The following is a 15,110-nucleotide window of genomic DNA, read 5'->3' as shown; positions in this document are numbered from 1 at the left end:
ATCTATCTTGGTAAAGTGAAGACCAAGGAAGCAGAGATCTGAATGAAAGGCAGAGAAGAAGGCATGTTTGCTATGAGCCTTCCTTGCATATCAAGAAAGGTTGAAGGCCGGGCATGGTGGCTCACGCCTGTAATTCCAGCACTTTGGGAGGCCAAGGCGGGTGCATCATGAGGTCAAGAGATTGAGACCATCCTGGCCAACATGGTGAAACCTTGTCTCTACTAAAAACACAAAAATTAGCTGGCGTGGTGGTGCGCACCTGTAGTCCCAGCTACTTGGTAGGCTGAGGGGATCATGAAGTCAAGAGATCAAGACCATCCTGACCAATGTGGTGAAACCCCATCTCTACTAAAAACACAAAAATTAGCTTGCGTAGTGGTACGCGCCTGTAGTCCCAGCTACTTGGGAGGCTGAGGCAGGAGAATCGCTTGAACCTGGGAGGTGGAGGTTGCAGTGAGCTGAGATCACACCACTGCATTCCAGCCTGGTGACACAGCGAGACTCCATCTCAAAAAAAAAGAAAGGTTGAAGAGTTTCAGTTGGGAAAAATGAAAAAGGTCTGGAGATGGATGCGGGTGATGGCTGCACAACAATGTGAATGTCCTTAATGCCACTGAACTGTACTCTTAAAAATGGCTAAGATGGTAAATTTTATATTACATATATTTTACCACACAATTAATAGGAGCTTGGGAGGGAGGGAAGGAAGTAGGCAGGCATGGAGGGAGTTTGGTTTCAAGTGAATCAGAAACACACGTATGCCCAGATCAAGGAAAAGGAAGGTTAAGGTTAAAGATCATTTAATAGTGATTTAAAAAAAAAAACCACAATTATATATCCAAAATACTTTACTTTAAAAAACTAACCTATTTAAATATGGTAATAAAAATCCTAGTAAATATTATAGTTAGTTGTTTTAATAAAGTCTTACTTTAAAAAGTATAATTTAGTAGGAAAACATGATAATCACGATAGCTAAATTAACCATTTATGTGGGAACCCTTGTTCTGATTACAAGGCTTTATCCCATGTGGGACAGACTGTAATTTCCAAACAGATACCGGGCAGAAGATCACTGCATCACACAGGCTCCTTTGCAGTGTGACCTTCCCACGACCATCACCAGCACCATGAGAGGAGTCCAGTTCTCCTCCCCTTCATTCTGGGCTGGCCTCAGTGACTCCTCACATAATGCAGAACACAGCAGAAGTGAGGCTGCACACCTCCCACAGCCAGGGGTGAAAGGCCTGTGCTTTGGCCCTGCTCTCCTGGACAACTGCTGTCTGGGTGCCTCCTGTAGGGACGCTGCCTCTTAAGACACAGCGGCCAAGTGGTGAAGAGCACAAGCCACATTAAGATACCACACATAGGTGGCCCCAGTGTCCGTTCTGGCAGATCCCGGCCTTCCCCATCCCAGGGCAGTCAGACATGGGAGGGAAGAACCCTCCGGTCACTCAAGCCACATCCCCCAACCCTAGTATTTCAATCACCCCAGCAAAGGCCCCAGACGGCATGGAGCAGAGAAAAGCCAACCCTCCACCCATCCAGATCTGCAGGTGTCATCAAATGATCGGTGTTTAACGTCACTAACTTTTGGGGTGGCTTATTATGCAGCAAGAGTCACTGGAACACCACAGTACTGATGGCAAGGTTACTCAAATATTTGTCAAGTGTCTCAAAGAAGAAGACTGATATAACCTTGCATGTTTGAATACAAAAATTAATATTTAGTTACTGTCCACTTTCTTATTTCCAAGTAGAGGGACTCTCTGACCCTCACTCACTCCTCTCCTAATCAGACTGGTTGGTTTTAGAGAAGGAATTGAACATGCCTAGATCAACCCCTTCCTCTCCCTTTTTTCTTGGGATCTGCACACTCCACAGAAAGCATACATTCTCCTCTCCACCCAGATCCACAAATGTTCAGGATCTGCTCCCTGCTGGAAATGCCAGCAGTTGGGTGGGGGTATATTTCATTTGGGGGCTACTGGCAAGTCCACTGTTTCCCCACAATTAAAACCACTTTCTCAAACAGACTACCATTTGCCTAATTCCTGGCTGTCATCTTGTGGGGAGGAAAAGTGAAGTGGAATTAATGAGTCTTCTAAAATTCCAATAGGAACTATTAGAAATGGAGGGCGCAGTGGCTCATGCTTGTAATCCCAGCACTTTGGGAGGCTGAGGTGGGCGGATCACCTGAGGTCAGGAGTTCGAGACCAGCCTGGCCAACATGGTGAAACCCCATCTCTAGTAAAAATACAAAAATCAGCCAGGCATGGTGGCGGGCGCCTGTAATCCCAGCTACTCAGGAGGATGAGGCAGCAGAATCGCTTGAAGTTGGGAGGTGGAGGTTACAGTGAGCTGAGATCATGCCACTGCACTCCAGCCTGGGTGACAGAGCAAGACTCCGCCTCAAAAAAAAAAAAAAAAAGAAAGAAAGAAAAAGGAAAGAAAGAAAGAAAGAAAGAAATGGTGTTGGACGGCTGGTCTCCATGGCTCATACCTGTAATCCCAGCACTCTGGAAGGAGGAGGTGGGCAGATGGTTTGAGCTCAGCTCAGGAGTTTGAGACCAGTCTGGGCAAAATGGCAAAACCCTGTCTCTACAAAAATTATCTGGGAATGGTGGCACATGACTGTAGTCCTAGCTACTCAGGAGGCTGAGGTAGGAGGACTGCTTGAGCCCAGGAGGTCAAGGCTGTAGTGATCCATGATCATGCCACTGCACTCCAGATGGGCAACAGAGGTGGTCTCCTGTCTCAAAAAAAAAAAAAAAAAAAAAAAGAAGAAGAAGAAAAAATGGGTCAGAAATAGATACTCATTTATTCATTAGGAGACTTACCTATCCTAGCTGTCTCCATCTTTCTTAAACTTACTTTCCCTCTTAAACCTACTTTAACTGGGTTTTTGTCCCCACCACTCCACAGAAACTGTTCTCCAGACAATCTCCACATTGTTAGACAAAGGGTCAGTTCTTACTCATCACTTGACTGTCGGCAGCATTTGACACAGTTGATTACTTCCTCCTCCTCCAAACATATTCTTCACTTGTTTTCCAGAACACACACTCTCTTGGCTTTCATCCCACCTCACCGGAGGCAGGATCTTCCTCTTCTCCCAGATGTCCTCATATTGAAGAGCTTCAGGGGTCAGTTCTTACTCCTCCTTTTCCTTCTCTATCTTCACTCATTCTCTTCATGGTATAAGTGGTATCACCCAGTCTCATGGCTATTTTAAATATAGGCCAATGACGCCGAGATTTATACTTCTATCTCAGACTTCTCTCTTCAACTCTAGACTCACCATATACAATGACTTCAACAACTCCATACGGACGGATATCTAATAAAACTTAAGTTCAACATGTTCAGAACAAAGGGTGAATCGAGGTTCATCCTCGATCCTAACATCTAAACGCTCTCCATTCACAGCCTTCCCCATCTCAGTCTATGGCAATTCCATCCTTCTATGCTAAGGACTTTTCCTTGACTCCTCCACTCTCACAAGCCACATCCAACCCATTAGGCTGATTTATACAACGTATCGTAATTCAATCCTTTTTACAATCTCTACTACTGTCCTACCATATCTTGTTTTAATTATCATTAGAATTTCTCCTAAATGGTCTCTGCTCCTCTCTTCCTTTTCTACTGTCTACTCTTTACATGGCATCTAGACTGATCATTTAAAAATATAAATCATATCATATTATTCTTCTATTCAAAACCCTATAAAGACTCCTCATTTCACTCAGAGTAAAAGTCCTTACAATGGTCAACAGGCCCACATTAATGTTTTCACCTTGTCTCCTACAATGCTCCCCTGCTCATTGCATTCTGGCCATGCTGGCTTCTTTCCCTGGATTTACAGGTATACCCCTACCCTGGGGCCTGAACACTGAACACTACCTCTGCTCTTCCCCAGATCTCTGCTGGTAAACATCTAAGTGTGCTCAAATCGCATTTTCTCAACAAGGCCTATATGACTTCCATATTCAACCTCCAATCTCCCCAGCCCTATGTTCCTGATTCCACTTGCTAATCTGCTCACGTTAGAGTCCCATTAGGTTGGCAGAAGGGCTCTGCTCCATCCAAGCAGGTGCCCAGCCTCCTCCATCTGAGGACTTCTGCCTCAGCCAGTTCCTCTGGAGACCATTCCATTTGGTCAATGTATATCGGCAGTGGAGGGTAAAGATAGAGGCACACCTGCTTCAAACTGCCTTGGCTAAGAAGTGATATATATATAATATACAACATGCCGTCCTTGTGGCCAGATAGGACTATATGACTAGTTCTCTCCAGTGGAATTTAAGCAAAGGAAACCATGGATATTAGCGAAACTTCAATCACCAAGTACCTTTTTGTTCCCTTTTCTTATACACAGAGCACACTTGCCTCCTCCCACCATGCCACACATGTCCAGGCAGAACACGTGCAGTCCGATTCAGTCGGTGCATCCAGGATCTCTGGATATGGCATAGTCTTCTTCATAAAGATCATGTGGAACTCCTTAAGATGCAATCTGTGAACTAAAAACGCAAAACTATCTGCACCAGGTTAGGCGCGGCGGCTCATGCCTGGAATCCCAGCACTTTGGGAGGCTGAGGCAGGTGGATCATGAGGTCAGGAGATCGAGACCATCCTAGCTAACACAGTGAAACCCCGTCTCTACTAAAAATACAAAAAATTAGCTGGGCGTGGTGGCGGGCACCTGTAGTCCCAGCTACTCGGGAGGCTGAGGCAGAAGAATGGCATGAACCCGGGAGGCGGAGCTTGCAGTGAGCCGAGATCACGCCACTGCACTCCAGCCTGGGCGACAGAGCAAGACTCCGTCGCCAAAAAATATATATACATACACCTTCCCTTCCTGCTCCCAATATACAATGGTGGAGCCGGAGCAGGAGCTTCTTCCTTACCCAATATCCTTCTTGGCCAGGTGGGCTCTGGCATACCGTCCAGAGGGGCTGCACAACCTTCACAACCCATCAACCTACCCTGCCAGGCCAAGTTCTCAGAGGTTTGTTTTTTTTTGTTTGTTTTTTTGTTTTTGTTTTTAAATAGTAGTTTTATAGCTCAAATAGTTAAGGGCTTGTTCAGTTCAGTCTCATAATTTCTTTGCCAATGTAATTCCCTCAGAAACTTAGTAGGCCTTTGATCTATTTGTTTCCAGTTGATTCCATGTGCCAGTAACCACACACAAAAAGTTCTTTCCTAAGACTAATGTATTTCTTTGCCGCTTGCTTTCAACTAACAGAAGCCACCTGGAGGCCATATGAAAAAGGTCAGTTGCTTCTGGCTTTGACTGTATGATAGAATCACTTGGGGAACTTTATTTTTTCTTTCTTTTTTTTTTTTTTTTTTGAGATGGAGTTTCACTCTTTTTGCCTAGGCTGGAGTGCAATGGCGTGATCTCGGCTCACTGCAAACTCAATCTCTGCCTCCCGGGTTCACGCGATTCTCCTGCCTCAGCCTCCAAGTAGCTGGGATTACAGGCACCCACCATCACGCCCAGCTAATTTTTTGTATTTTTAGTAGAGACAGGGTTTTACCATGTTGGCCATGCTGGTCTTGAACTCCTGACCTCAGGTATCTGCCCGTCTTGGCCTCCCAAAGTGCTGGGATTACAGGAGTGAGCCACCGTACCTGGCCCACTTCGGGAACTTTTAAAAACAGTCTATGTACAGGGTTTCATGTACCTCAGACCAATAAATCAAAATCTCTGCAGGCAGAACCAAGGGGATTCTGATAAGCAGCCAAGCACAAGAGCCCATACCCTTAATCTGATCTTTGCTATAGGACTAGTCACCTTTTTCAACTGAGAAGGTCTACTAGGACTTTGTTGTTTAAAGCCTTTCTCAACTGTTTTGCTTTCTCTCTAGGGTCTGGAAGTAGTCTGTTTTTCCTTTCACTGCCCCAAGAGTCAGAGCTTTCTCCGGTCCCTTTCATTTATTGCTTGCGCACTAGCCAATTCTTTCTGAACTCATCTCTATCCTATGTCACCTTACCATTAACAGTCTCACATTCTGATCTTTTCCAACACTTGACCTACAGCCCGGTGGGTGTGAGGTGTGCCTTCCAAATGATCACAGATGACACATTTACCAAACTGGTTACCACTATATACAAACATGGGTTTCTGACTTTCCCTCTCCGTTGTCAGTTTCCTCATCAAGTGTGCCACATGACTGCTAAGACAATGCCATACATTTTAAGATTTTAACAGAAATCTACTTCTAGTACTAAAACTTCAGTGACTTAACACAAAGTTCTTATCATGCCCCTGTCACAGTCAAGTGGGTTGCTGGATATTCTTCTCCACCCATCATTCAAGGACCCAGTTTCCTTTCGCTTAATGGTTTCACCCTCCGCTGGGTCCTAATGACATTCTCTACACCAAGATAGCAGAGAGGATAGAGAAGGCACCCTGTTATTTATTAACTGTCTTCTTCTGGAAAGACACCTATCATTCTGTTTGCATTCCACTGGCAAGAACTATTCACATGGTTCCACTTAGCTACATGAAGGCTGAAATGTGTAGTCTAGACACGTGCCAACAAGAATAGGAAAAGAGTAACGCTAACAAGCTCCAGCAGTCTCTTTCACACTCATTAAAACTTAAGCTCCACAGGGCAGGAGTCTTTGTCTAGTTTGTTCATAGATGTATCCCAAATACCTCTTACAGGACCTGGCACACAGTAGGTGCTTAAAAAATAAATTTTGAATGAAAGAATGAACAGACAGGATGAATCTTAGATATGGTACCACATGGCATTTTCTTTTTAACAAAGGCAAACAAAATGGACCAAGGACTAAAATAATAAATTATACTGCATAGTTACTGAGATAAAACATTCAACAGAAATTTTTGCAAAAATCAAAATAAACTTCCAGGTACTACTTAAAACTCACATATCACATCTACAATGAATATTCATATGCCAGCTGGTTAAACACACGCTCAAACTCACGTGTGAGCATATAGAAACTTTTTTCAAAATATCAGTATAAACACAGCTGACAATCGCAAAGAAATTACTGTTAAATTGATAGCACATCTTTTTGTTAGCTGGAAACCTCTTTGCTCAGCCTCAAAATTCAACCACATCTTCCTCAAAGAGCAAGAGCTCGGCACGTACAGAATCTTAACTTTGAAAAGAAGTTACATCCAGACACTTACACATACTGCTAAAAGACCTTACCAGTATACATCTACCATATGCAAGGCACACATCCATCAAAATTCAGAACTGACACGTTTATCATACTAGCTTCAAAATTATGCGGGATAACAATACTTGATTTTTTTAAAAAAATTAAGTCACTTTAACAAAAATAAAAGAATTTATAAAACAAAGAAACTGAAATAAGAATAACAACACATGGAAATAAGATCTAGTTCACAAGAGTGCTGTGAGGGTCAAACAGAAATGTAAGAATTCATTTGTGATTTGTAGACTTTTCTGTATGTATCTTATAACCCAATGAAAATATTCAAGAGTAGATGAAAACATGCAAATCATAAAGCAGTATCAGTCACTTGTCTCTAAATAAATGCAAAATCCCCATTTTTAAAAGGGTTATAGGTTAGTCAAATGAAGAAGTTCAAACCAGGGGGAATAAGAAGTTCCCCATTCTTCTAGCCCCAACATCCATAATGAGAATTTTCAGTAGAAATATACCAGCAAACTCAGTCATCATGAAAGGTAAAACAGCAAAAACTATCCCAGTGTAAAGAGTTAAGACTCTACACACACACACACACACACACACACAAAGTGGAAAAAACATTAACAATTAACATAGTGAAGTACCTGTACTTTTAAGAAAGCAAAAAGAAACAATTTGAAAATCTGTAAATTATCTTTATTCAATGAAAAAGAAAAGAAACTACTGTGTTTTTTCCTTTTTTTTTTTTTTTTTGGATTTTAAAAGTGGCTCTTCAACACAACAGCCACCAAAAAAATGGAATTCACAACACAACAAAACCCAGGATAGGATATTCAGTTTAACAATATGTTATCGTTAAGTATAACAGAGACCTATCCAGTAAAAAAAACAAAAAACAAAAAACGGATCTTTAACAGATTTTCAGAGATGAAGGAACTAGTTAAGTGTACATGTGGGCTGAAGTTTGTTTTGTTTTTTTCTTTAATTCCTGATGTGAGTTTATTTGCTTTTTCTTGGTTGAGTTTTAAGACAACCGAAGGGAAAATAAAAACTGGTTATTAAAGCTTTCTAATACTTGAAGGCCAACAGGATAACCAGGCTAAAGAACCTAGATCCTGAATTATACTTCTGACCTTACATGTTTTTCTACCATTTAGCAAACGAACCAACAAACAAAAACTAGAGGAAAGGTTTTAAAACAAAGGCTGTAGCAACTTTTTGGAAGGAAAATATGGCATTTTTAAAACTCTGGAAATAAACTGAGAGAAAGGAAGGAAAATAATTGATGATAAACATGTTACATAATTTATAAGAACCACAGAAAAATCAGATATTGACTTCCGCCAAGATATTATTATTTTAAAAACTACTTTTGAAGGTAAAGACACCAATGTGGCAATGGCCGTAAAATACAATGTTTTTTCCAACTTTACAGGTATAAATACTTAACTCTTCTATTTTCTACAACTTTCCTTGCAACATTTAAACCCTATAAATGTGAGGAAATTTTGCTTGCAAAAAGAACTTTAAGATTTTTTTTTTTTTTTTTTTTTGAGAAGGAGTCTTGCTCAGTCACCCAGGGTGGAGTACAGTGGCACAATCTCTGCTCACTGCAAGCTCTGCCTCTCGGGTTCACGCCATTCTCCTGCCTCAGCCTCCCAAGTAGCCACCACACCCGGCTAATTTTTTTTTTTGTATTTTTAGTAGAGACAGGGTTTCACCATGTTAGCCAGGATGGTCTTGATCTCCTGACCTCATGATCCGCCTGCCTCAGTCTCCCAACGTGCTGGGATTACAGGCGTAAGCCACCGCATCTGGCCTGTACAATTTTAAAATAAGAAGAAACCCACTTTTCACTTAGGAAAGAGAGCATTGCAACATTCCATTTTACTGAATAAAAGCGACCATTTCAAACGTACTGTCTTTGTTTCCTGGAATTTTTTAAAATTCTGCTTTTAAAATCAAGTGAGGAAGCACAACATTTTTGCAACCCTGGCATAAATATTAGTGTTAAGATTTTACTACACCACATCCTTATTTGGTAGGCATCCATGAGGAAACTGGCCCAGGTGCTGTTACTGATAAAACAGGTTAACATTCAGGGACACAGATGAAACACAAAGCCATTACCCAAGAGGAATGCTCCTTCATCTGGTGTTGATTGCTGTGAGGGCCACCGGCATGGCCACGCCAAAAGCAATTCTGGCAGAGCTGATAGTTGTGGCACTGCTGGCATCGGTACCGGAAACCCATCATACTCTCACACCGGCAGTAGGAGCACTCCACGGGATGGAAGACTTGTGGACAGGAGAGAAAAGGGGAAGAAAAAGGGCAGGAGAGAAGGGATGGAATAAAAGAAGAAAGAATAAATTTTCATTTGGAGAATAAAGTCAATACAGAGGAATACCAAATCTAATATAAAAACAAAGGTAAAAACAAAATTAGAGCTGGATGCGATGGCTCGCCCTTGTAATCCCAGCACTATGGGATGCTGAGGTGGGCGGATCACTTGAGACCAGGAGTTCGAGACCAGCCTGGACAACATGGCAAAACCCTGTCTCTACTAAAATTACAAAAAAATTAGCTGGACATGATGGCACATGCCTGTAATCCCAGTTACTCAGGAGGCTGAGGCACGAGAATCATTTGAACCCAGGAAGCAGAGGTTGCAGTGAGTGGAGATCACGCCACTGCATTCCAGCCTGGGTGACAGAGCAAGACTCTGTCTCAAAAACAAAACAAAACAAAACACAATTACAACTAAAGAATCTAAATTGTCTGCTAGTCTAACTAACCATTTACTAGAAAAAAAAGAAAAGAAAAGATTTAAGACATCAGAAAAAAAATTCAACACAGACTACTGATTCTAATCTAATCATTCCAGTGTACTATCAAGGGCAATACACAACTGTATGTTACAGATCACTATTTATACTTTTAAATGTTGGTAGCATAATTGTTTTCTCTGACAATTCAACTCTGAACGCAAGAAAAGGAAGTTAATAGAAAAGAGGGATAGGCCAGCCGTGGTGGCTCACGCCTGTAATCCCAGCACTTTGGGAGGCCGAGGCGTGAGGATCACCTGAGGTCAGGAGTTTGAGACCAGCCTGACCAACATGGAGAAACCCCATCTCTACTAAAAATATAAAATTAGCTGAACATGGTGGTGTGTGCCTGTAATCCCAGGTACTCGGGAGGCTGAGGCCGGAGAATTGCTTGAATCTGGGAGGCGGAGGTTGCAGTGAGCCAAGATCGCACCATTGCACTCCAACCTGGGCAACAAGCGAAACTCCGTCTCAAAAACAAAACAAAAAAAAAAAGAAAATGAAAAGAGGGATAGAATACTCAAATCTTCACTCAACAACTCTTTCTAGCATTATATATATAAGACCACAATCTTATTTCAATTATAGGGACTTCTAGACCTGCTTCCAAAAATATATATTAACTAGTGAATCAAGACTCAAAAAACATTTGAGTATGAGGTGAGAAAAACTATATAGCAAGATTATATAACATTATCACTAGGGACTAAAAGAAAACTAAACTCAATAATAAGAAATCCAAAGGATATTACTTCTTCTAAGAAATTCAGTTTTTTGCCATCAAAGTGTTTCTAAGGAATGCTGGAAATGCTAATTAAGAGCATGTGTTCAAATTAACTATACAGCCTAGTGTAGTTCCTCCAGAGAACAGGTCTCCCTCAATCTCAGCAAACGTCAATGAGGTCAACATCTGTGCAGCCAGTATTTATAGTTCTAAGTAATTTAGGTTAATATTAAAAGATATATGTATGTTAGTATTAAATTATCAAATACATTCTGATAATTTGGGTTGAACAAATATGTCTATGTGATTCTCCTGTGTTCTCTTCCAAACCAGTCAAGAGCCAATCCTTAGTCAGTGGAATGGGTGACAGGTGGAAAAGTAGAGAACCAGAATGATGAAAAAATTAACAAGTGTGTTGGGTCAATTATAAATAAGAAAGAGAAGGACTGTTCAGGTTCTGGTAAAAGTATTATTTTGGTAAAGTGCATCACTTAGTAGTTACCTTCTTATATACCATACACTTGGATTAGTAAATCAATGTATAAAGTGCAACTTTTGCTTACGTGAATAAATATTTCTCCTTATGCATAGTTATGTCAATATAATGTCAATATAATTCATGATGAACTTCATAAAGCCCAAACCAAAAAAAACCATAAATACCATAATTTTATAATTTGTTTCTCACCATTAAAACTGACATACTGAAATATATTAGTGTGATAGGTAACCTTTTATTTCTAGATATTTTAATTATTTTATAACATTTCTGTCTCTGATAAAAATACTACAAACCACATACATTAAGAATGTAATCAATAAATTATATACTTCATAAAAGTCACAATAAAATGTTCATAGGCATATGGATAATAATATATCTTATATATCTTCACAAGTGAGGCTCTTTCTACTTGGTATAGCAAATACAAAATGATTTTATGAAAATCAATTGGACATAAAACTATTAAAACAAGGCTATAAAAGCATTGCTCTCCAAAATTTAAATCTATCCAATAATCTTGTTTTAAAAATTGTGCTGTTTTAGTCTAGAGAGAGTCTGGTCCTTTAAGAAATGAATCCTTAATCTGAGGTACTTGTGAACTAAAGCCATAGTTGGGTAAAAGGCTGAAAAAATTTATTTTAAAGTACGGATATGAGAGCAAGAAAATAAAAACAGTATGGACGTTTATTTATTTATTTATTTTTTTGAGACGGAGTCTTTCTCTGTCCCCCAGGCTGGAGTGCAGTGGCCGGATCTCAGCTCACTGCAAGCTCCGCCTCCCGGGTTCAGGCCATTCTCCTGCCTCAGCCTCCCGAGTAGCTGGGACTACAGGCGCCCGCCACCTCACCCGGCTAGTTTTTTGTATTTTTTAGTAGAGACGGGGTTTCACCGTTTTAGCCAGGATGGTCTCGATCTCCTGACCTCGTGATCCGCCCGTCTCGGCCTCCCAAAGTGCTAGGATTACAGGCTTGAGCCACCATGCCCGGCCTGGACGTTTATTAAAAGCGGACTCTTGGCTCTTCCTTGTTCTCTTTTGAGGAATGAAGAAAGGCAAGAGCCTGGAGAGAGGGAAGATTACTAGAAAAGCGATGGCCTTCCCTTTAACAAACTCCAACAACCTAAAGGAGGAGATAAACTGATGGCAAAAGCAGGAAAAATTAAGAAGTCACTAAGAGATAAGTACTATTTTAACTCAAAGCAAAACAAAGATTTATGTCAAATTACTGGGAGGGACACCAAGAAGAGTTTCAAGGCAAAATGGTAAAGGAAAAAAATGGGGGAAAAAAGGGAACCCACTGTTAAATTATATCTTGGCTATTTTTCTTTAAATTATTCCAAAATAATTATAGTTTTAGCAGCTGATATAGCATATATACAGTTTTTTAGAGCTATGAGTTTGATAAATCAAAGAGGAAACTGGAAGTAATGGCTAAAAAGCAGCTGGGCTCAAACAGAAAACTATCATCTGGAATCTTAGGCAAGAAAAGTCTATAGTTCAAGTTGTATGACCTGATATGACTTCTTGGTATCCTTTCTTGTTTTTTTTTTTTGTTTTTTTTTTTTTTTTTTTTTTTTGAGACAGAGTCTCACTCTGTTGCCCAGGCTGGAGTGCAGTGGCGCGATCTCAACTCACTGCAACCTCCACCTCCGAGGTTCAAGCGATTCTCCTGCCTCAGCCTCCCCCCAAGTAGCTGGGATGAGAGAATCGCTTGAACCCGGGAGGCAGAGGTTGCAGTGAGCCAGGATTGTACCACAGCACTCCAGCCGGGGCAACAGAGTGAGACTCTGTCTCAAAAAAAAAAAAAAAAGTAGTAAGTATCCTCCCTTTTTTGAAAGAAATATTCTTCTGAAAGCCAAAACCATAAAATCAAATGACAGAGTGACAGCAAATGTCAACTGTAATTTTCAATGATATTAATAGCTAAGGACATTGCAAATAATCAGTTCCTATACTTTCTACGGCATGAGGAATTGAACAATAAAAGTTCTGCTTACCATTCTCAACATGGGCAAGCCTGTGCATGAGAGGTAGCCAGACAAGGCACTGGGGAGGAGGGTCAGCCATCATCGTGTCTAAAAACATATTTAGCATTATCTTTCTCTGTAAAAAGAAGAAAAACAAATATACTTTAAATTTTTAAACAATTTCCAAACTCCAAGTTTAAGTTAATTTAGGATTTTTCCCATCCAAGCTTTAGTGAATTATATGGTAAATTTCACAGCAAAATAAAATATTTCACATTTCTACAGACACTACTACATGCTGTACTTTACACTACTACTATTAGTATATTTAAATGTATTTCCACATACATTATTTTATTTTAGTCAACTATATAAGGTAAACTAGGTTAGATATGACTATCTTCACTTTACAGATAGGAAAATAAAGCATTTAAAGGTTTTGTAGTGGCCTGGCCCAAATCAGACACAAATCCAAGACTGTCCTTCGAGTTACTATTTCTGCTACCCAGTGAGGGAGAGAAGACAGCCCACACCCGAGTATAAAGCAACATCAACGAGAGCGGGCACTGTGGCTGGTTGTCCACCATATTTCTAGCTCTCCTAACAGTGCCTGACATGTATCTGATAAGTAACTATTGAAAAAATAGTCGTAATTTGAAGGGCAAACACCTAGACATCATTTAACAACTTTCTCATTTACAGAACAGAAAAGAGAAGCTTAAATAATTTGATAAAATCACAGAGGTAGTTATGATAAGGATGAGATTGGAACCTACATGTCCAAATGCCCATTACAATGCTCCTGTTATACCATCGCCCTAGCTAGACTGCATTTGTCTGTTCTATCTTTATTTCGCTTTTTAACAAATATATAGTAAGCTTCCACTGTATATGAAACACTGAAATAATATGTCCCACGTAGACACCAAATTAGAAAGCAGTCTAGAAAGATAAGATAGAAATAGAGTTATATAATATAGAGAGAACAAATTCTCCACAGTATTTCAAATTAATGAATTTTCTTTTTATTTTCTCCAGCCCACATGATACCTTTCCAGCTCCAAAGAAAAAGGAAAAAGGAGCTGAAAGTCCAGGGTCACCCAACTCAACAAGAGAGTTCCATGACCGTAACCCAGACATGAAAACCTCGCTTCAAATTGTTCCAAAAGAAGAGCTCAGACAACAGGACACACACTCAGCAGGTGCATGGCCGTTGGCTGCCTCCTCCATGTCCTGGTCCCACCACTCAGAGGCAGGATGGGGTCTGGGGTGAAGCCAAAAGCGTACCCAGAATTTCACCTTGCTCTCTCCCAAGTAACTGTGTTCCCAGCCCCACAACTTTCTTAATGTGAAGAACAGGATATAAAACATATGGGCATTTCCCCTTACAACGTTTAAAGGGGGGAAGGTAGAAAAGATAAAATTGGTTAGGGCTGACCTAAAGATATTGCTGGCTGATTACAAAATAACTCTGATTTTTACCACTAAAAATATATATTTAACACAAACCAGAAGCAAGGAGTGAAGACACTGTGGTGCTTAGCCTGAAGGACGGAGGCCCCCAGGGCTGCCATTGGACCCAACACCGGACCCTCCGAACAAGAGTTCCTGTCTTGGCCGGGCACAGTGGCTCACGCCTGTAATCCCAGCACTTTGGGAGGCTGAGGTGGGCAGATCACGAGGTCAAGAGATCGAGACCATCCTGGCCAACATGGTGAAACCCCATCTCTACTAAAAATACAAAAATTAGCTGGGCGTGGTGGCAGGCGCCTGTAATCCCAGCTACTCAGGAGGCTGAGGCAGGAGAATCGCTTGAACCCGGGAGGCGGACGTTGCAGTGAGCCAAGATCGCACCACTGCACTCCACCCTGAGCAAAAAGAGCGAAACTCCATCTCAAAAACAAAAAACAAACAAACAAAAAGAATT

At 40.9% G+C, this 15,110-nt stretch overlaps 1 protein-coding gene across 19 annotated transcripts in view; it reads right to left on the bottom strand.

Moving 5' to 3' along the window:
* The window catches only part of DTNB (dystrobrevin beta), a 303,400-nt gene that overhangs the window by 188,751 nt on the left and 99,539 nt on the right, over nucleotides 1–15,110 (bottom strand). For all 19 annotated transcript variants that reach the window (XM_050753639.1, XM_050753647.1, XM_050753643.1 and 16 more), the window contains 2 exons: nucleotides 13,214–13,319; nucleotides 9,295–9,461 (listed from right to left, as the gene is read on the bottom strand). In XM_050753639.1, the coding sequence (XP_050609596.1) occupies nucleotides 9,295–9,461; nucleotides 13,214–13,319 (273 nt within the window). The remainder of the gene's footprint in view (nucleotides 1–9,294; nucleotides 9,462–13,213; nucleotides 13,320–15,110) is intronic.

The sequence above is a fragment of the Macaca thibetana genome, chromosome 13 (assembly GCF_024542745.1).
Source record: "Macaca thibetana thibetana isolate TM-01 chromosome 13, ASM2454274v1, whole genome shotgun sequence".
Lineage (NCBI taxonomy): Eukaryota > Metazoa > Chordata > Mammalia > Primates > Cercopithecidae > Macaca > Macaca thibetana.
The sequence above is the reverse complement of the archived record's forward strand: the minus strand, read 5'-3'. Positions and strand labels throughout refer to the sequence as shown.